Source organism: Typopeltis vanoorti, chromosome 21 (assembly GCF_054136105.1).
Source record: "Typopeltis vanoorti isolate ZY-2024b chromosome 21, IOZ_Tvanoo_1.0, whole genome shotgun sequence".
NCBI lineage: Eukaryota > Metazoa > Arthropoda > Arachnida > Uropygi > Thelyphonidae > Typopeltis > Typopeltis vanoorti.
In genome coordinates, this window is record NC_143569.1 from 88,718,945 (window position 1) to 88,740,641 (window position 21,697).

The following is a 21,697-nucleotide window of genomic DNA, read 5'->3' on the forward strand; positions in this document are numbered from 1 at the left end:
CCTGATGGTCTAGGGATAGAGCTTTACTGCAAGGCATGAGATTTCTTTTCTGTCTACAGGTCACATACTAAGCAAATCTGTAATAAGCTATACTGTCCTCATTCTAATAGAGACCTAATAAAGATCTTACCTTAATCAACAGCTGGAGATGCCTATTTCTCTATCTAATACTGACTACAATTTTTCCCCTCCTTTTCCCCATTATTAACATGCTTAAAGTAGAAATGAAATATTGTAGGCCAAGCAGTAGAATTTAATCTGTTTCTGCTATGTAATTGTACTCCACATAGTTAATATGAAGAAGCAGCCAATGGCAGTATTCAAGCGTTTAATAATGTCCACTGGCATCCTTTTTTGTTCCATACTCTCCAACAAACAGGAGTGGGCAAATGGCTGCTATCCATCATTAGAGGAGCCTATACTAATAATACCTACCTCCTGATTTCCTATGAGACCCTGTCAAAATTCAAAAAAGAGTCACACAAGGTTTTCCTCTTAGTCCCTTGTTCTTTGCATTGGTTCCTGGAAGTTTTTTTGCAAGAAGTTGACAATTCATATGCCTGAGGGATAACAGTTCTCTCGACTATTATTAGCAGCATATGTGGATGATACAGTACACACATTAAGAGATAATGATTCAACATACAGATATATTTTTGTAAAATTCAGCAAAATCAGTGGACTAACTACTAATGCTGACAAACCAAAATTAAGTTTTTGGAAGATGGAATCACTGAAGCATTCTTTTTGGACTAATCCTTAAATGAATACTTCTCACTATACTTAGAATTTCCTTCTCTACCTGTCCAATATTACCAGTTCAAGAACTTATACACATCTGACAGCCAGTCACTGATCCAACTCAGAAGTCCGTTATCCAATCCCATCTGTTTCAATTTATTTAATAGTTTTTGTTGTGTGGCAGTCTATCAAAAGCTTTTGCAAAATCCAAGTACACCACTGTATATGCATCTCCCATCTAAGGTATTTGTCACCTTGTTATAGTACATAAGTTAATAAAACATGATCTCTCTTTAAACCCATGCTAATAACCACAGAGAATACTACTGTTATCAACCCAATTTTGTATCCAACTTCTCACCAATCTCTCCAGTACCTTCGCCACAACTCCAGATATACAAATTGGCCTATAATTGGAAGCTACAGCCTTATCACCACCTTTATGCAGTGGAACAATTTTACCCTCCTTCCACTCCCTTAGAACCTGTGCTATTGTAGAACTATTATCAAACAGGCATGCCAATGCTACTGCCAATTCCCTGAACAGTCCCTTAAGATGTGTGGTGATATGTCATCAAATCCTATCAGCTTACTGACATTTATTTCCTCAAATACCTCCTGGTCACTCACAATTAAGCCATCCTTTCCTAGGTCCTCTACACTTAAGTTCCTTATAAACTGATCATCACTGAATACCTCAACAATGACTTCTGCAGCAGTTACCATTCTACCATTTTCATCCATTAACATCATCTTACCTTACATGATCATTCTTCCTTCTACTTGCTACATATCTAAAAAACTCTCTAGGGTTTTCTTTGCCTGATTTGCCCATTTCTGCTTATATTGCACTTTTGTTTTTCTTATTAACTGAGTCACTTTCATATAAGGAAATCTTGAATTTTTTTTGTTTTTTTTGCCACAGACTTCCATAGTTAGGTACTAACAATCATACTCTGTTTAATAACTTACTGAAGTACCAAGGTTACTCTAACAGGAGGAATATTGCTTGCAGAATTACATATGTCTAGCTTCCAGTAAATGCCATCAAATTGAGATACTTTCACATTGGAGATCTGATATGCGACATCTGTTATAGACTGGAAACAGTAAAACATGCATTCTACAATTGTCCTTTTGCCCTGCATGTTTGGAACAGATTATGTAATGTTTTGGGCATTCCATTACTTACAATATAACGTTTTGTGTGTGTGTGTGTGTGTGTGTGTGTGTGTGTGTGTGTGTACGTGCGCAATATCCTGCCACCTGTCAGCAAAGGGAAAAGAATTTTGATTTTTATAATAATAATAATTATTATTATTAGGAGAGGCCTTCAGGGACTTAGGGACTCATTGAGGGAGGCTACATATTATCTGCACCAGTTGTCATACCTTGAATTCATTCACACAACTTGCACACACAACATCCACTGGCAATCCATTCCAATTATTATTATTATACCCTCCATAGAGTCGGCAGACTCATCGTGGGAGGTTCATTCAACTGACAACATATATCATACAGAATCTTAAAATCCTTAATACTCCTTGAATTAACAATGCATTCTGGTAATGCATTCCATTCACTGACAATTCTCCATGTAAAAAATCTGCTCCTCACTACACTTTTACACAACTTCCAGGAATGACCTCTGGTTCTTCCCCTCTCGCCATCTACTTGTTTTATAATCCCCTCTGGATTAATCCGATAAAATCCTCTCACTAACTTAAATGTTTCTATCATATCACCTCTCTTCCCTCTCACCAAGCTCTGCAATCCACATGTCTTCAACCTCTCTCCATAGCATTCATTCCAAAGTCTCGATATCATCTTAGTGACTTGTCTCTGGACCCACTCCAATGTCTCCACATCACATTGAAAATCAGGTGACCAAATCTGAACACAATAGTCCAAGTGTGGTCTGACAAGTGCCTTATACAATGGCACGCAGCCTTTGCAACATTAGCAACATGCCCTCTAAACTTCAGTCTACTGTTAACCATCACTCCCAAATCTCTAATCTCATCCACTTCCTGCAGTACCACACTGTTGATATAGTGCACAGCTTTATATTTCTGAATTCCAAAATGAAAAACTACAACCCCACTCTTTTGTCCAAGTAAAGAGTCTATTCAAATCTTCCTGAAGGGAATTAACATCAGCAATACTACTTATAATTCTTCCCAACTTTTCATTATCAGCAAACAACTAAAGATCCCCAGTCAGTCCACATGATATATCGTTTACAAACAAGTTAAACAGCAGGGGCCCAAAAACAGAACCCTGGGGCATGCCACTGGTTACCCTCCATTTTCGAGACACTGCTCCATCATACACAACCTGCTGTTTCATTCAGAGAGCTAATCTCTGATCCATCTAAACAATATATTATATATATTGTTTAGATGGATCAGATGGATCTTCCCAACTTTTCATTATCAGCAAACAACTAAGGATCCCCAGTCAGTCCACATGATATATCGTTTACAAACAAGTTAAACAGCAGGGGCCCAAAAACAGAACCCTGGGGCATGCCACTGGTTACCCTCCATTTTCGAGACACTGCTCCATCATACACAACCTGCTGTTTCATTCAGAGAGCTAATCTCTGATCCATCTAAACAATATATTATATATTCCCATCCTCTGCAGCTTGTACACCAACTTATCATGTGGTAATCTATCAAACACTTTTGCAAAGTCTAAGAAATATCATGCATGTGATTCTCCCTTATCTAACACACTTGTCAACCTTATCAGAAAATGCAAGTAAATTATTAAAACAGGACCTACCCTTTACAAATCCATGCTGATCATCATAAAGAATGCTATTCCATCAACCCAATCCTATATTCTATTCCTTACCAATCTCTCAACACCTTACCCACAACTGCAGTTATACAGAATGTGCTATAATTGGAGACTTCTGTCTTAGAATCATGCTTGTGGAGTGGTACTATTTTGCCTTCTTTCTGCTCCTTAGGAACGATACCTACTGCAAGACTTTCATTAAATAACCAGGTCAGGGGCATAGCTAACTGTGGTGCACATTCCTTAAGAATACATGTGATATGTTCATCTATTCCCACAGCTTTGTTCACATATAACTCAATCAACATCTGCTACACCTCTGTTTCTTTTTCCAATTCTCCTAATACTTGCCTCTCTTCTATATATTCCACCGCATCATTTACACCAGTATGATATACGCTGATAAATTGCTCGTTCAATAATTCCACCATATCCTTTGCAGCTGTTAGTCTGCTGCCATGACTATCCACCAATGTTAATCTGCTATAATATGCACCACTCTATGAGAGAAAAATCCAGCTTTCACCCATTCTTAACAGCATTCATTCTCAACTTCCAAGGATGTCCCCCTCATCCTTTCTCCAACTTCGATAAAATGAAAAATTCCAGCTATTGATCCTGCAGAACCTTTTCAGAAGTTTGTAAGCCTCAATCATATCACCCCTCTTTCTCCTGTTTGCTAGAGTCTGCAGTATACAAATTCTCAATCTATCTTCATAATCAGTATTTCAAAATCATGATATCATTTTTAGCGCTCTCCTTTGAACTCTCTCTCTCTCCACTGTATTAGAATCACACGGAAACTAGGACACCAGATCTGCATGCAATAGCCCAAGTGAGGTCTTATCAAGGTCCTGTAAAGGGAAAAAATGACTTCCATTAAGAGTCAAGGTTTGTTTCAGCATTTCAATTATTCTCTGAGTTGTATTTGCAATCTTTGCAATATGGTCCTTGAACTTCAACTTCCTGTTTACTAAAACTCCAAGATCCCTAAGCATCATCAGTTTCTTCTGGTATAATCCCACCAATATAATATGACACTGGATATCTACTCACACCAAAGTGCATGACTTCACATTTACTAACATTGAACTAACAGCCATTTTCACAGGCCCACAATTCCAGCCTATTCAAATCATTCTGCAAGTACTGCATATGACATGCATTCTTGATTACTCTGCCTATCTTTGCATCATCAGCAAATAGCTGTATACTGCCTGTCAAATCCTTCCCAATGTCATTAATGTACAGACTGAATGATAATAGACCAAGAATTGATCCTTGTGGTACGCCACTGGTTACTTTAAATCCCACAGACTCACATCCCCCAGAATTTGATACCTGTCAGTTAGTTATCTTCTTATCCAAGCCAATATTTTATAATCCAATCCATTCCCCTGATCTAATTCAACAGTAACATGTGAGCAAGTTGTTCAAACACGACTTTCCCTTGGTAAACTCATGCTATTCATTGTTCTCTGTACACCCATTTCTGAATGCAAGCCCTAACCAACTTTTCCAAAATCTTCACCACCACTTAGAGATACCGATAAGTAGATAATTGGATACATCAATCTTTGCAACCACCCTTGTGCAATGGAATTAACATATATTCTTTCCATGTTTATGGAATCTTCCCTGTTCTGAGACTCAAATTATATAACCTGGTCAAAGGAAGAGCCAGTTCAGTTGAACACTGTTTTAGCATCCATGCTGATATCCAGTCTCTATTGCTGAATTCTTATTCAATTTGTGCAACAGCTCTAATACCTCATCGTCACATACCCGAGTTTCTTCATATAGTAAAGAGGTAGTAGCTAGTGCAATGTTGCATACACTAAGTTGATATCTTTTAGAAAAATTGGCACTCATTAGTTGAACAATTTTTACTGCATCTGTTACTTCATGCTGTCTGCATTGCGTCAAGTTATTATTATTATTATTATTATCATCATCATCTCGGGCAACTCCAAGGAGTCGACAGACTCATCGAGGGAGGCCATAACATCATGTCAAGAGCAACTATTCGACATTCACACAGTATCAATCATACCTTGCCTTGAACTCATTCACAGTCATAGCACCCACAACAGACTCTGGCACTTATTCCACTCATTCACCACTCTCCAAGTAAAAAACCTAGTTCTAACACCCCTGCTAACCACACTCTTGCCCAGCTTCCATGTATGGCCCCTAGTCCTCCCACCACCAATCCTATTCTCAAAAATATCTTCTAGATTAATCCTATAGAAACCCTTCAGTAATTTGAATGTCTCAATCATATCACCCCTTTTCTGCCTATCAACCAATTTTTGTAACCCACAAATCTTCAACCTGTTCTCATAAGGTACATTCCACAGACCTGCTATCATCTTGGTCACTCATCTCTGGATCCTCTCCACCTCGTCCCCATCAAGAAGAAACCCTGGCGCCCATATCTGGGCACAGTAGTCTAGATGGGGTCTTATCAAGGCTCGATATAGAGGAACAATAACTTGTTTGTCTCTGCTTGTTAAAGTATTTTTCAGCAACCAAGTGATTTGTTTTGGCAACTTTTGCAATGCGCCCCCTAAACTTCAATTCCCTATCCACCAACACTCCCAAATCCCTGGCCTCATCAATCTCCTGGAGTATGGTTTCACCAATGTGATATACTGCTGCTAATCTTTTCACTCCAAAATGCATAACCTTACACTTTGCCACATTAAATTGCCATCCATTTCCCCTAGTCCAGTCCTCCAAACTATCCAAATCATCCTGCAAAATTTTGACATCCTGTGCACTCACAATTGCTCTACCCAGCTTTGCATCATCAGCAAACAAGTGAACACTTCCTCTCAGATCCTTTCCTATATTGTTAATGAACAAATTGAAAAGTAGTGGTCCAAGAACAGAACCCTGCGGCACACCACTAGTCACAAGCAGTCTTTCGGACTCAACTCCTGAATAAACCACTCTCTGGTATCTCTCCATCAACCACCCTCCTATCCATCTCACCAACCCTATTTCAATCCCCATCTGCTCCAGTTTACTGATTAGAGTAACATGTGGTATCCTGTCAAAGTCCTTGGCAAGGTCCAGTAGAATCACTGTAAACCCATTACCCTTATCCAGTTCAGCCGTCACTGTGTTATAAAATGTGAGCAAGTTACTGAGGCATGATCTACCCTTCACAAAATGTTGTCCCCCATACAGTATCCCATTTTGATCAATCCAGTCCTGTATTCTTCTCTTGACTAATTTCTCCAAGACCTTGACAATGATGCCTGATATGCTAATCAGTCGGTAATTTACGACATCAGTCTTGGAACCTCCTTTATGTAGTGGAACTATTTTCCCCTCTTTCCACCCCCTCGGGACTAACCCAGACCCAATACTCAAATTAAACAAAATGGTCAAGGGTACTGACAATTCTTTAGCCGCTTCACGTACAACACGAGCTGGTATACCATCCAATCCCACAGATGTGTTGACATTGGGGTTTTGCAATAGACTACTCACCTCCACTTCATTCACCACAATTCCCGTATAATCTACTGGTTCATTCATTTCTGCAATGTCACCACCTGGATGATATATTCTTGCAAAATGCTCACTCAGTAATTCAACTATATCAGCTGAGTTGGTTACCTCCCTACCATTGGCATTCTTTAAAATCATTCTACCATATACATTTTTTCTTTTACTTGCAACACATCGAAAAAAACTGTTTAGGATTCTCCTTAGCCTGCATGGCCAATGTTCTTTCATAATCCTTCTTTGCTTTTCTTTACCACACTCGTTACCCTTCTGGCCTGTGCTTTATACTGTTCATGTGCCTGCAGGTCACCTTTATCCTTTCATATTTGTTCTTTCTTTCTTTTACTTGTGGCATAACAATAGAATTCTTTTGGGTTGTCTTTAGCTTACAGAGCTAGTTTCTTTTCATACTCATACAGCTTTCTGTACAACAATTGTGACTCTTCTGGCCTACTCCTTATAATTTTCATTCATAACTCACATTATCTTTATGCACACAGTATTTCTTCCATGTCATCTTTTTTTTTATGAATTTCTCACTTAATAAAATTACACATCCATTACACCCTACTCTATTTATTCTTCATACGCTAGGGACACATTCTGATACTGCATCATTTAAGTATTATTTTAAACACTTCCCATGCATTGTCCATCTCCTTCCCATCCAACAACTGATACCATGGCACAGAACCCAGTATACTCTACAGTTGGTCATAATTTCCTGCTTTGTAGTTCAGTATGCAACCTTTTCTGAATAGACAATTGATAAACTTAGCCACTTCCCAAGTGAGCACTGCATGATTGCCATCACCAAACAGAAACAACATAGTTACCTCTTGAATTGAATCCCCCCCCCCTCTTGACACTAATCAGATTTAACCTTCTTTGATCTCAATTTCCTTCTGTCACATGCTGTTTGAGGAAGTTGTCTCACAATAGCTCAATAAATTCAGTTTCATTCTTCTCATGATATTTTACTGCTACCCAATCAATGTTCAGAAAATTAAAGTTTCGCATTATGATTACTTGTTTTGCACCCATCATCTTTATTTGGCGATGCATTTCTTTGTCGCTAGCAACTGATCCATTAGGACTATAACAACACCCAACTATGTTTTTGATCTAGTTAGACTCCACTTCACACTAGATGACTTCAAACTCACTGTCACATGAAAAAGTGTTACTAGTATTGCAGTCATAGATAAGTTTTAAAAGAGGTATACCGTGAGTAGACATATTGATACAAAATTACTAACAGAAAAAACTCACGTACAAAGATTATTTAATAGTATACTTTTCGCCTGTGTGTCACAGGCATCTTCAGTACATATTAAGCTCAAATTAAACAATAACTGACAATCCCAAAAAGCGCCACCTAAGTAGCTGGTGTAAGATAACTAAAAAGGTCAATAAATTTCCTTAAAAAAAAAAATAATAAATAAATAAAAAAAATCAATACAATAAAAGTTACGAAAGATTAGCTGATTTGTAAAGTACTATTTCCCATAAAGGGGACAGACGTAAGCCGTCGGATCTGTTTAAGTTAGGAGAATGAAGTAGAGTTTCACATGTTTCTTTATAAAGGCGTTCCACGAGGAACTGACTTTTGTGAAGAACTCTTGTCTTTCTCCAATGAACTCTATGTCTAGTGAAGATAGCATGTTCCGCAAGTCCAGACTTTTCAGGTTAAAGTATTCAATATAAGATTGGTGTTCTTCTAGCCGAATAGAGGCAGATCTTCCCGTTTGTCCAAAATAAGATAATCCACAAGAGCATGGAATCTGGTAGACACCTGGATGATTAAGATGCGGAAGCTTGTCCTTAGGAGAAGTGAGAAAGGTGGAGATTTTTCTAAACGGTCGAAAGGCAACAAAAATATTCAGTGGTTTTAAAACTTTTGCTATATGTTCACTGATGCCTTGTACATCAGTGAACGTATCTGTGTTTGAAGAGGAAGACATTAAAACTACTCAAAGTTCTTTTAATGAAGCAATTCTTATAACCATTAGATAGAAAGGAAGAAGTTATATATTGTAGTTCTTTCTGTAAAAGATCAGCTGAAGAACAAAGGAGTGGGCCTGATGAACCAGTGTTTTAATAGTTCCTGCCTTTTGACTGAGATGGTGATGAGATTCCGCATGGATATAATGGCCTGTATGAGTCTTCTTTCTATAAACTGAGAAATGTAGGTTACCATCTGGTTGGCGAAGAATTAGAAGATCTAAAAAGGCTAACTGCTTATTTGATTCTACTTTTAGGGTAAACTTGATCCTAGGATGAAGTGTGTTTAACTTAGTGAGAAATTGTTGAAGTTCACCCGAAGAGCCATTCCATACAGCAAAAATGTCATCGACATATCTGATTCAATTAAGAATTAGAAGATCTAAAAAGGCTAACTGCTTATTTGATTCTACTTCTAGGGTAAACTTGATCCTAGGATGAAGTGCATTTAACTTAGTGAGAAATTGTTGAAGTTCACCCGAAGAGCCATTCCATACAGCAAAAATGTCATCGACATATCTGAACCAATTAATCAATCAATTTATTGACCTTTTTAGTTATCTTACACCAGCTACTTAGGTGGCGCTTTTTGGAATTGCCAGTTATTGTTTAATTTGAGCTTAATATGTACTGAAGATGCCTGTGACACACAGGCGAAAATTATACTATTAAATAATCTTTGTACGTGAGTTTTTTCCGTTATTAATTTTGTATTGATTGCAGTCATAGGTCTCAACTCCAAATTGAATTATCCAATATCATTAGCAGCACCCACCTCCTCTCTAAAAATACTGTACCCTTTACACTCAATACCAGCTAGTATGTCTGTCTCTGATATCAAGGTCTCATTAATGCCTACAATCTGAGGTCCCAACATATTTACCAAGGCAGCAAAACTCTACTCCTTTGTTTCTTATATTCCTAGTAACATAATAATTAATGAGTTAAAATATCATTTTTGGAAAGTTAGAAAAAAAAAACATGTCTTTGAAAACCAATAATACGACACACAAATGCTTCACAATATTGTATTATAGAAATTTTATTTCAAGTCTGGTGATTTTTTATATATAGAAAGAAGCATTCTATGAGATACCAAATTTTTGACTAGGTGGTGTAAACTGCCCACATTATGCAATATTCACCAGGAGGAGATAAAATTCCATCTGTTTTTAGTTTTTATTATGAGGGTTATTCACATAGTTCCATCCTCTTAATTCATTGTAGTCTTATGGTTAATAGCAGGGATCACTGGAGGGCAATCACAGGCAGAGAAAACGAACTAATGGCAATTAACTTAGATAACCACTTAGTACCAATCATCTCTGGATTTTAGTTTCAGTTGGTCTTTTGCTTTTCAGCTGCATGAGACTGGTGAAGAAAAAAAAAAGATAGTCTTTGGCTACATATCATATAAAAGAGCTGAGGTATTTTATCTCTTCTACTATTCATCTATCTTTTTTTCCACTCTTCTTAATTCTATCAGGCTTGCTTGTACCCTATACTACTCTAGGCTTATGATGAACAGCCCTTTACTTTTTTAATTAAATAAAGGTTTGTGTGCTTTGCATTATAGATAGTAAGGCAAATGACGTGAATTTATCAGCCTGTATGCTACTTGAAGGATTAAACAAGATATAATTTCTTGGAAGAACTGGTAATAAACTCCAATACTCATAGTCAGAATGTTCTCCAGGCACCCAGAAAGAACAGGACTCTTGGTAATTCATCTCTGTGAATCTGTTGCTAAGTAGCTATTGATATATGAGTACTGATATAATCCACCAGAAGTCAGACATGGTTCAAACAGTTGGCTAAGTAGCATAGTGTGGTAAATTATTTTTAAAGAAAAGTGCACACACACACACAGGGATACAAACTAAACTACACTTCACAGAAGTAAGAGTGCTATTTTGGCTAACTGTACTCTTGCTTGACTTCTGGTGGGGAAAGAAGCGTGCACGTGTGCACATGCACACACACACACACGCGCACGCGCGTGTGTGTGTGTGTGTGTAACGACTTGGCTGAGAATTACAGGGATGAATTCTCTATAGTCCTGTTATTTTCAGGTGGTTAGAGAACATTCTAAGAGGACTGGAATTTTATTGCCAATTCAGTTTTGAAGAGTAGTAGTTTAATGATGGTGGCACTCCCTATTTGTGTATGCCTATAATCCTATTCTGGTATTTGTTACCCACTATATGTGGTTCAGAATCAGTCTGTGTTAGTTGAGTTTACATCTTTGTGTTTGTATATGTATGTATAGATACACATGCATATGTAATGAAGACCTTAATGCAATGGTTTAAATTATTTAAGAAAAGACTTTTTATGATGATCACCACATCCATGAAAGACTGGAAATCTATGGTACATTAGTACCATGGATGGGGGTAAGGATTATCATAGATTCTTACTTTGGATCTTCAATAAGCAGGGTGATGGTAGCTGTCTCAGAGTGGACAATGACAATAAGACAATCATAAACAGATGCCAGATGCAAACTTACTGTGGCATAGCCAGTAGGTGCAAAGGAGTGTATTATCCACCTTGGCTACTACGTTGCCAAATGTGCAAAAAAGAAGATGATATGATCCTTCAGTAACTTTTCATTCCCTTCTCCAAAAAAGAATAAGTGAAATTATTTTAGCCTTAATTAAATGAGTAGACAAGCAATTGTCTACTCATTTAATTAACGAAACAGTGAGTGTTCTACAGTTGATTTTTTTAAAACTGTGGAATTTAAAACATGTTATGGTGAGGGAAGACCCTACTTATCTGCACTGAAGATTGATTAACTTAAGAATCTATTAACAAAAAAAGCCTAGAAAAATTTCTCTAGTTTGCAACTAGAATCAAACCTCTAATGGTTTTACTTCTACTTATCTAGCATCATGGAAGTTACCATAGGGCTATACAGATGTCTACGATGTGTGTGTGTGTATATCTTTCAAATAAATTTACATATTCCAATAAAGACAAAGTTCTCTCTTCAATAATTGAAAGGCTTTAACTTTTTTTTTTCTTCTTGGAATACTATGTATTCTATTGATGAAACTATTATTATTATTATTATTATTATTCAGGCCTTCATGGAGTCAAAAGACTCACCGTGGGATGTCCTTCCTAAGAACCACAAAGTCTATCAAGACTCATCAAGGGGAGGTCCGCCCCTAAGAAACACAAAGTCTATCATACCACTCCTTGAACTCATTGACCATTCTTGCTCTCACCACTCCATCAGGCAATGCATTCCATGGTTCAACCACCCTCCATACAAAGAAACCACTCCTCACCTTCTTGCTCACAGTTTCCTTTTGTAACTTCCAGGAATGGCCTCTTGTCATCACTCCTTCCCGCTGCTCAACCAAGCGAAAGAACTCCCCAGTGTCAACCCTGTAACGTAACCACCTCTCAACAGTTTAAAAGTCTCAATCATATCACCTCTCCTTCTTATATCCATGAAACTCTGCAGTCCACATTCCCTCAGCTGATCCTCATAACTATCATTGTACAGTCCTGAAACCATCTTTGTTATCCGCCTTTGTACTCTTTCCACAGTTAATTTATCCCCTTCAAATCCTGGGGACCAAATCTGAGAACAATAGTCCAAGTGTGGTCTGATCAGTATCTTATAGAATGGAATGATAACCCTTTTATCTCTGCAGGTCAGTGTCCTTCTCATAATTGCAGCAATCCTCTGTGTTGCCTTCACCATCTTTGCAATATATCTCCTAAATTTCAGGTTTCTATCAATCATCAACCCTCAGATCTCTTGTCTCACCTACTTCTTCCAGTATAACTCCTCCCATAGAGTATGCAGTGTACCATTGATGTTTCCCAAACCTCAAGACCTTACATTTTGCTGCATTAAACTGACACCCCCATTCATTTGCCCATCTACCTAGCTTATTCAAATCCTCTTGCAGGGCTGCCACATCTGCACTATTACTAATAATCCTTCCCAGCTTCGCATCATCTGCAAACAACTGAATATCCCCTTGCAATCCAATGACATTGATATAAAGATTAAACAATATAGGTCCCAGTACTGAGCCCTGTGGGACCCCACTTGTAACCCTCTGCCTACTTGAAACTGCCCCACCATACACAACTCTCTGATACCTATCGGACAGCTAATCCTGAATCCAGTCGACCAAACTGACATTCAGACCCATGTGCTGCAACTTAAATATCAGCTTATCATGTGCCACCCTGTCAAATGCCTTTGCTAAATCCAAGAAAATGGCAGTATATGCCTTTCCCTCATCTACTACATGTGTAACTTTATCATAAAAGGCTAGCATATTGCTAAAACAAGAGCACCCCTTAACAAATCCATGTTGACTCTCACAGATAACATTACCCTCATCTGCCCAATGTTGTATACGGTCCTTCACTACTTTCTCCAAGATCTTACTAACTACTGATGACACACAAACTGGCCTATAATTAGACACTTCCAGTCTTGTACCAACCTTATACAATGGCACTATCTTACCTTCCTTCCATTCCATGGGCACCTTTCCCGCATGAAATTGAGGAAAAGGATATAAATTTAACAGTAGATAGAAGTAAAACTGAGAACAGTATTTAAATGGATGGGAAAGAGCAGACCACTGCTATAATAACAATGAGAAATAACCAGGTTTTGCTTCAATGAATAAAGTCATCCTTAATTTGTCATTTGCTGATTTGGTTATTTAATTTTCAGTATGATGAGATAACTTTGAAAAGGATTCAAGGTCAAGTGATGAAGGTAATCAGGACGCTGATGGAATGTTAGTGACAAAGATAGATTGAGGAATGCAGGATCTGGAAGATAATTTAAAACTAAGTTACTTAAATAAAGAGCCAATAGGCATCACTTCGGCAATGTAACATTATTTAAATTAAGGAATTAAATTAACGAAGTGAAGCCTATTGGCTCTTCATTTAAGTAATTTATAGGTGCACCTTTATGACAACTCGTATAGCAAAGTATAAAGTTCTCTTCGCTATAACCTCAGTATTACCTGGTCTAGCTACTCATTGATGAGACCTTCCACCATAATGTATATAACATCAAACATCTCCTAGATGTGTTTTACATTATGGGTAATACTAAGAATAGTGATCAGAACTTTACCCACCTTTGCAACGAGTTGCCCTAGTGTTGGACTATGTGTGTTTTAGCTTACGCTACAGTCCGCCGAAACCTTTATAGTTTACTATATGCGGCATGAAACTCTTTGATTCCTATCTTTGAGTTTCTTATTTGGCTTTGAAATAATGTAGGATTTAATATACTCTTAATTTAAATTAAAAATAAGTGATTTGGGAAAATGTATATAGGGAGACAAGAATTTACTAAACAGATGTCAAGAGGAGATAATTTACAAAGGTGAAATGGGGATCAAGAATGAATATTTTACAGTTGACTCTAGTAAACACTATTATAATAAACTCACTTTAGCAGACTAACAAAGAGTCCAACAAACGTCCCACAGTCACAATGCTATTCTAAATGAAATTAACTATGGCAAACTATCCACTGTAATGACCTATTTCAATGTTCTTTTGAATCTACTACAGTAACAATCAACCGTAATGTAACAGTGGCAAGAAAGTAAGCAAGCAAGCCATGTAATGCTTGTGGTAAGCAATGTTGAAAGTTTATTTTTCACTTCGTTAGAATATAATAAATTTAGTTTAATCCCTGAAGAGACCTCAATAAAGGTCGAAACTAATCTAGGTAGTGGCCCTTCCCTTAATGCATACCATTAGACATATCCACAAGGAGATGTGTTTTGCATTGTGGGAGATACTGAGATAGGCGTGATGTTAGCTTGCTCCACCTTTGCAACGAGTTGCCTGGTGTTGTACCACCTTATCCCAGTCCTGAAGATACTTTCAGGTGCAAACTTTGTTTGCTCACACTTGGATAAAGGATTAAACTAAATTTATTAAGTGTGGACTAGTCAAAAATGAATTTAAGAGATTATTTTTTTAAAATATTTTTTTTATTACATTGCCATCCTTTGGATGCTGTATGGTCACTCCTATGTCTCATAGGAGATGTGGCATCTCTGAAACAAAAATGTGGTAGGGTCACAACTCTTTTTCCACACAGAATAAGTGAGACTCCCAAATGTTTGTAATTATAGTGGTATTCGAACCCATATTCTGTGGGCTGGAGAGTGGATATGCCAACCACTTGGCCAACCATGCTGGTGAGATGTGATATGCAAAGCACAAATTATTTTAGTAATAATAAAACATTCATACCTGTTTATTCTTCAGTTTTCTAAGGAAGCGAGAAGCTATGAAGTCATCAGGATTGATATCTATTTGGGAAGGACTGATGACTGGTGCAGGAGCTGGTCGTTGCATGCTGAGGAAATCTTTGATCGATTTTACTTCTAGATCATAGGAACTATCAGCCATGGTTTTCCCTTTTGCTGCTAATCGACATGCTGCCATCCACTTCGCATATTGTTCTTCCTAGAAACAGATAATGAGATCAACTGAGAGAAAATTAAGTCTTATGAAGATCACAATAGAATAATGAAAATATCTTTATTAACCTCCCAACCGGCCAGTGTGGATGAAATATTTAACACTCCCTAGCTTTTTTCATGGATCAAAACTTTATCGGCATTCTACCCTTTTCATGCCATTACCTTCCTCCGCCGTTAATCTCGTTACGGCTATTCCATAGCCATTAGTGGATTAACTGTTGCTGAGTGACCTTTGTGTCTCCCCCCACTGTCTTTAGGTCTATTGTGTTGTTTAGAATTTCATTTACTGTCCTAAGTTATTTGACCTATCTTGCCTCTAAAATGATTTATTGTATCTCTTCCGAAAAATTGAAACGAATTTCCCATATGCGAAAAAAATCAATCCTGAAATGACCACTGATCAGCTTTTGCAATGAATCTATTTAGTGATAGTAAATTTGGTGTATTTTATTCTACAAATCAGTGCACCGGAAGAGTTGCACTGATTTTTCTTTCACTTTACTTATAATAATTGAATAATTTTTTTTTTTCGAATTTTCGAATTTTCAAATGTTTGCTTTGAAAATATTATGTCAAATATTTATATTTTTAAATAATATTTATTGAAATAAATATGTCCTTTTTCTTTCGTTTCTAGCCAAATAGCATTATATGGATCATCACATTTCAGATTTAGATACGATTTTTTGTTATTCATAAAGACAAAATAAAAAAAAAATGTTAAAATGCTAAATTGCATTACTTGGTTTCCGATTGTGTGTCTCTTTGGTATCAAAAATTTATATCCAATGATATTTTAGCAGTGATTCTTCACCTTCGTCATTTATTTATTTGTATTATGCATATTATGATAATATCTAGTGCATAACCTCGTAGATATGTTGAAAATATAATGTGAAAAATATCATATACGGAATGATTCAACATTTTGCTCATTTTGAAGACTTTCTAATGCCCCCCCCTCCTTATTCTCTCCTGGAACTCAATTGCATAACTACTCTAAATTTCTATACAGGTTTGAAAGCTTTTCTAGACAGCATTCAAAATCAATTACTTCATTTTACCATTTTGACAATAGATATACGGCAATCAGATTGTATCGTGAAGCTTCTAAATCTGTTCTATTTATTTGCAATCTAAAACCAGCTGTTCTACTGCCTGCTGAAATTATGTGAAATTTTAGAAATAATATATAGTATATTTTCAACATGCAAAATTGTTTATATGCATACCACACAAAAGAAAGTTCAGTAGTATTATTTGTGTTTGTTTTTCTTTAAAAAAATCTAAATATTACTTCTTCTGCTGCTGAAAGCTATTTCTGAAATAATCTAAATCTTGTAAATACTTGGTAATATCCTCTTAGCTGGAGGAAAAGTTGAAGGCTTATTACTCTCGGTGCTATTGAGAAGAAAGGGGAGAACACTAAAGTGCCTCAAGCTGTAGTGCAGAATATGTCAAGAATGTCTTGTTTCCTTTTCGATTGTTAATTACCTATATCCTAACAGAAATACTGATATTTCGTTTACATGCTTATACATTATTTATGCCAAAATAATTGCTTAATTTATAATGATTAGTTTCACTTATATTATCAAAAATTAGAAATTAAATCATACAATTATCTTGAAAAAGAGGACTTGAATTATTTTCAAAGAAAAGGTGCATATGCGTTTCATAATCTTCTTTTTTTTTGGGGGGGGGGGTATAGACCTAATCAATCTGCGGATATTTCAGATAATTTATTTCATAAATCGTTCGCAAGACAGCTGTTACAAACGTAAATCACTTGGGGAACATAAACATTCATTTTAGTGTAAAATAGTAGCAAAGGTTCAGTTACTTTAGATATGTAATCTAGAAGAAAATGTTATGTCTGCTGAGATTAGAATCTTACGTGAAATTTTTTCTGACATGATTTCTCTATTCGTTATACTGTAACTAATTTCCAGATTTTTTTCTCTCCTGCAGACTTCATGTTATATGCAGTGATTTCTTCTTTGTACTACAAGAAAAAAAAATCAGATAACAGGAGAAAAATATGTAGTATTTTCTTTTCCACTGACTGAATTTACAATGTTCTTTCTTTGTGTTTTGAAGAGAAAGTGCAAATGACTTTTTCTTACTATTTTTGCCATTATAACATCTCATATAATTATAAGAGTGATATTTTACTGTTTTTCTCCCACACGAGAAACAGGAATAAGGTAGTAATAATATTGTTGATTCTGATAAACTTCATTGTAGCAGAAATTTTTATTACAAAACTTTGTAATATATATATATATATATATCTCCGAAACAAGAAATTTGGAAACCATATCACATCAATGTTGATGTTGGCAAGGTGAAAATGTTCCCGTTATTATTTATATATTTCATTTATTAACTAGGGGGGCTATGCCCAACCCCCCGTATTCCGGTATGGTAGGCCAGTTCTCCTTCAATTGTGATAACTCGAAAGGGAGTTCCACCCCTGAATTCTGATGACTCGAATTTTGAAGACTTGACACTCAGGGTAGCCCCTGAGTTTCAAAACGTTTCGATAAACATGACATAAAAAGGCTTATCATTTTATATATATATATACATAGGGTAAATTTTATTTCATTATTTTTTATTGTTTTGATGAATTACTTTACCTGGAATACTCTTTCCAGTTTCTCTGTGTCATAAAAAGAACTTAAAAATTAGCCTTCAGGATGATAAAGAAACAGTGCATTTGGGTATCCCTCTATCAATATTTGTAGTCCTGAAAAGGACTGTTTTGATGGTCTTGAAAACAAACAGTTTTTATTTCATACTGTTCAGAATTTAAAATTCTTGAACAGCGTGGAACACCTTGAAGCAAAGCTAAACACACAAAGCAGTTTTACACTCAATGCACCAGATTTTTGTTTCCTTTCTGATATTTTTTTTATTACATACATAATATTTGCGTGCAGGTTTTTTTTAATTAGCCGTTGGTGGTAGGTTTTCGGGATAATGGTTGGAGTTAGCAGCGTTCAACCTCAGATGTCTGGCAGGATTTCCTGTTTTTCTGCTTGCTGAAGAAGGTGCATGTGCATGTAGCAATGCTTTTGCAATTTCTATTCTGTATTTTAGATATGTTATGGTAGACAAACATTTTTTCTTGTACAGGAGGAAACTGTTCAAAATAACAAAATCCAATACATGTCCAAACACTTTTTTGTAATATTTTTATGCTGTTTCCTCATTACAGAGTAGAATGATAGCTGCTGATCGCACCTGTCGACTCCACCCATAGTGTCGTTGTATGCACACACAGCAATGGGTTTTTCTTTCTTCAAACCATGCTTCTCCACGGATTACGTTGATGGATTGTGCAGGGAAGACAGCAAAAAAACATCTTTTTTGTCTTTCCAACGTAATGCAAAGACTTTCCCTCGCTGATAAGTTCGGATTCCCCCCTTCGATAGCTTTCCTGAAGCCAGATCTGGAGGCATATCTCGCCTTTTTGCATTTACAGTACCATAACTATCTGTACGATGCTGTAAAAGCAAATCAGCGACTTCAGGACACATATAGTAATTATCCATTATAATGCAGTAACTTTTCCTCAGTAAAGGGTCTAGTAACTGCATTACTGCACACATCGACAAGGGGAGATCCGAATATTTATCATGCTCGATTACAGTTTGCTTTCCCGTATAAGGTTTGAAATCCCAAAGATATTCACTCTCCGATTCGCAAAGCATAAAAAAATTTACTCCATACTTCGCTTTCTTTTTGGGAATATACTGCTTACATTTCAGTCTACCTTTGAATGGCATAAGGCTTTCATCGATACTCAAGTCTCTCTCTCAGGAATGTAGAGTGATCTACATTTCTGATGGATTTTCATCAGAAAATCATAAATTTTGTTGAGGACTGGGCAAGAATGTGTTGCTGATCGTATTCCTCATTATTCTGAAAATGCAAATACTTCATGATGAGACTGAATTGTTTTTCAGTCATAACATCATGAAACATTGGCGTGTTCAGAATCCAGTCTGTAGACCAATACATTTCGAGAGCGGGCTTTCGAAATGTATTTCGAAACTTCGGGTTTTCCACTTTCTTTATTCTGATATTGCATTTGAAGGATGACAGTGATTTTAAATATTAATTTCACCTATATCCGAATATCACATAAATTCCTGATTTATAATAATCAGGAAATATGTATATTGTCTGATTTATAATTTGCTAATTTATAATAATCGCCACATAGTTTCAGAATCAAAAAATTAAAGTTATGTGGAACAATTACTAGAGAAAAATAACGAATTAAATAAAAACTGTACCTATGTTTCATAACAGTTTTCGGGTGTGCGATAGTAATGCAACGAGAGGGGGGGGGTTAAACTATCAGAGGCGAAATAAAATTCAATTCTATTGTAAAAATAGGGAAATGAAATTTCACATTTGATATACATATTTTGAATGATAAAAATAAGCAAATGTATCGCTTACTTTAAAAATTGGAGAAAAAATATCTGAATTATGCAGAAAATATAAATTTAAATCATAACTGTTAATTTCATTTTGTAATGACCAATTATACAAGGAAACCAAGAAAGTGAAAGTACAGATTACTATACAACATGAAGAAAAGATTTAGTAATATGATTAAAGAATTTCATGTTATTCTCTATAAAGCAAAGTTGCTCAAGCATGTCCTAAAGGAAATCTGTGAAGTATTATTCGATTTCGAAGGTTTTGTACAAAAATAAAAATAATATAAACTGGAACATCGGCAGCCGGTTTTCTTTTCTTTTTTTAAAAGAATATTTCGAATAATTATCGTGAATTAATTTCTTCGAGAACAAAGAAAAATCTTTTATCTAGTAAGCGATTAGAAAAAAATTAGCGCAAAAAAATAAATAATTAAATTGGTTCTCCAAGGTAAGGCAATATTTAAGTGAAGAAATTATGCAAGACCTTTATTTTGTCCAGAAATTAAAATTGTATTGTACAATAAAAAGAGAAAACAAAAATATAAATAATTTCTCTATTTTTAGTCTATCATATATAACTAAAATCCAGTTAACCAGCATGGAACAAGAAAGTCCGTTTCTTGTTATAGGCAACTGAGAGGCAGCTACGAACGGGAGATAATCCGATTAACCGTTCTCTTCAGCGTGAGGGTTTAATCACACCTTCTAATGGACATGACAGTCAAATTGCACTTCTTATCCAGGTTCTTTAAACAGGTCGGCTGAAACATATCCAGATTTAGTTGGACGTCTATAGACGTCCTAGCCAGTAGGGAGGTTAATATAAGAGAATAATCATGCTTAATATGGTTGTTTTGATTAGTCAAGGCAGCACACACACATACACACACACACACACACCTGAAACAACTGATGGACAACAGTAAACTGTTTTGGTAAGTTTTTTCTAAACTACTCTATGTATTATATTTTATACAAGTAATTATATCTTCTTTTTTTAACCCTAGTGTAAACAAAAAATAAAAGTCTGCATGCAAAATATCTTCAGGTCTTGCTTATGAATACTCATCATAATTGTAATAAAATCTTTGATATGTACCTTATGACATATCAGGATACTATGACTATTTAATTCTCACTATAGTACCATTATATTTTATATACCATTATATACCAGTATATTTTCTTTAAAAGAGCATTATGCATGTAGTCCTTTGGTTGAGACTTTAGTTTGTTATAAGTGAGTGAATTTGTTACAATGTTTGTTAAAGTGAGAGTTGACTGTAGCACCAACAATTTTGAACTTTATGATTTCCTTTTTTTAAATGCTAATTTTTTCCCACTGTCCCATTGAGGTACTATCTGGTACCTTAATGGCTGAAACCATTTTTTCCATATGTAAAAGTGTAAAAGAGTATAATGGTGTACCACAATTTTTTCATTATACATCTAAGATAACTGCAGCAAGTTTTTTCCTACTGTGTTGAGGGTATATTATGTTTGACTAATAACTTTTTTTTTTCCATCTATATTGTATCATAACGTAAGCAACAACTAATATACATGTAAAATCTTCACATAGGATGCCTAAAGCAACTCATAATGAAGTCAAATTTCTGTCTTCTAAGGCAGTGCGCCAGTGCTTCCCAAACTTCTGGA

General features: G+C 35.9%; 1 protein-coding gene across 1 annotated transcript in view; it reads right to left on the reverse strand.

Annotated features, from left to right (window-relative positions):
* The window catches only part of LOC150095090 (unc-112-related protein-like), a 170,609-nt gene that overhangs the window by 22,857 nt on the left and 126,055 nt on the right, over nucleotides 1-21,697 (reverse strand). The window contains exon 11 of the mRNA XM_090411416.1: nucleotides 15,346-15,561. Coding sequence (XP_090267542.1) covers nucleotides 15,346-15,561 — 216 coding nt within the window. The remainder of the gene's footprint in view (nucleotides 1-15,345; nucleotides 15,562-21,697) is intronic.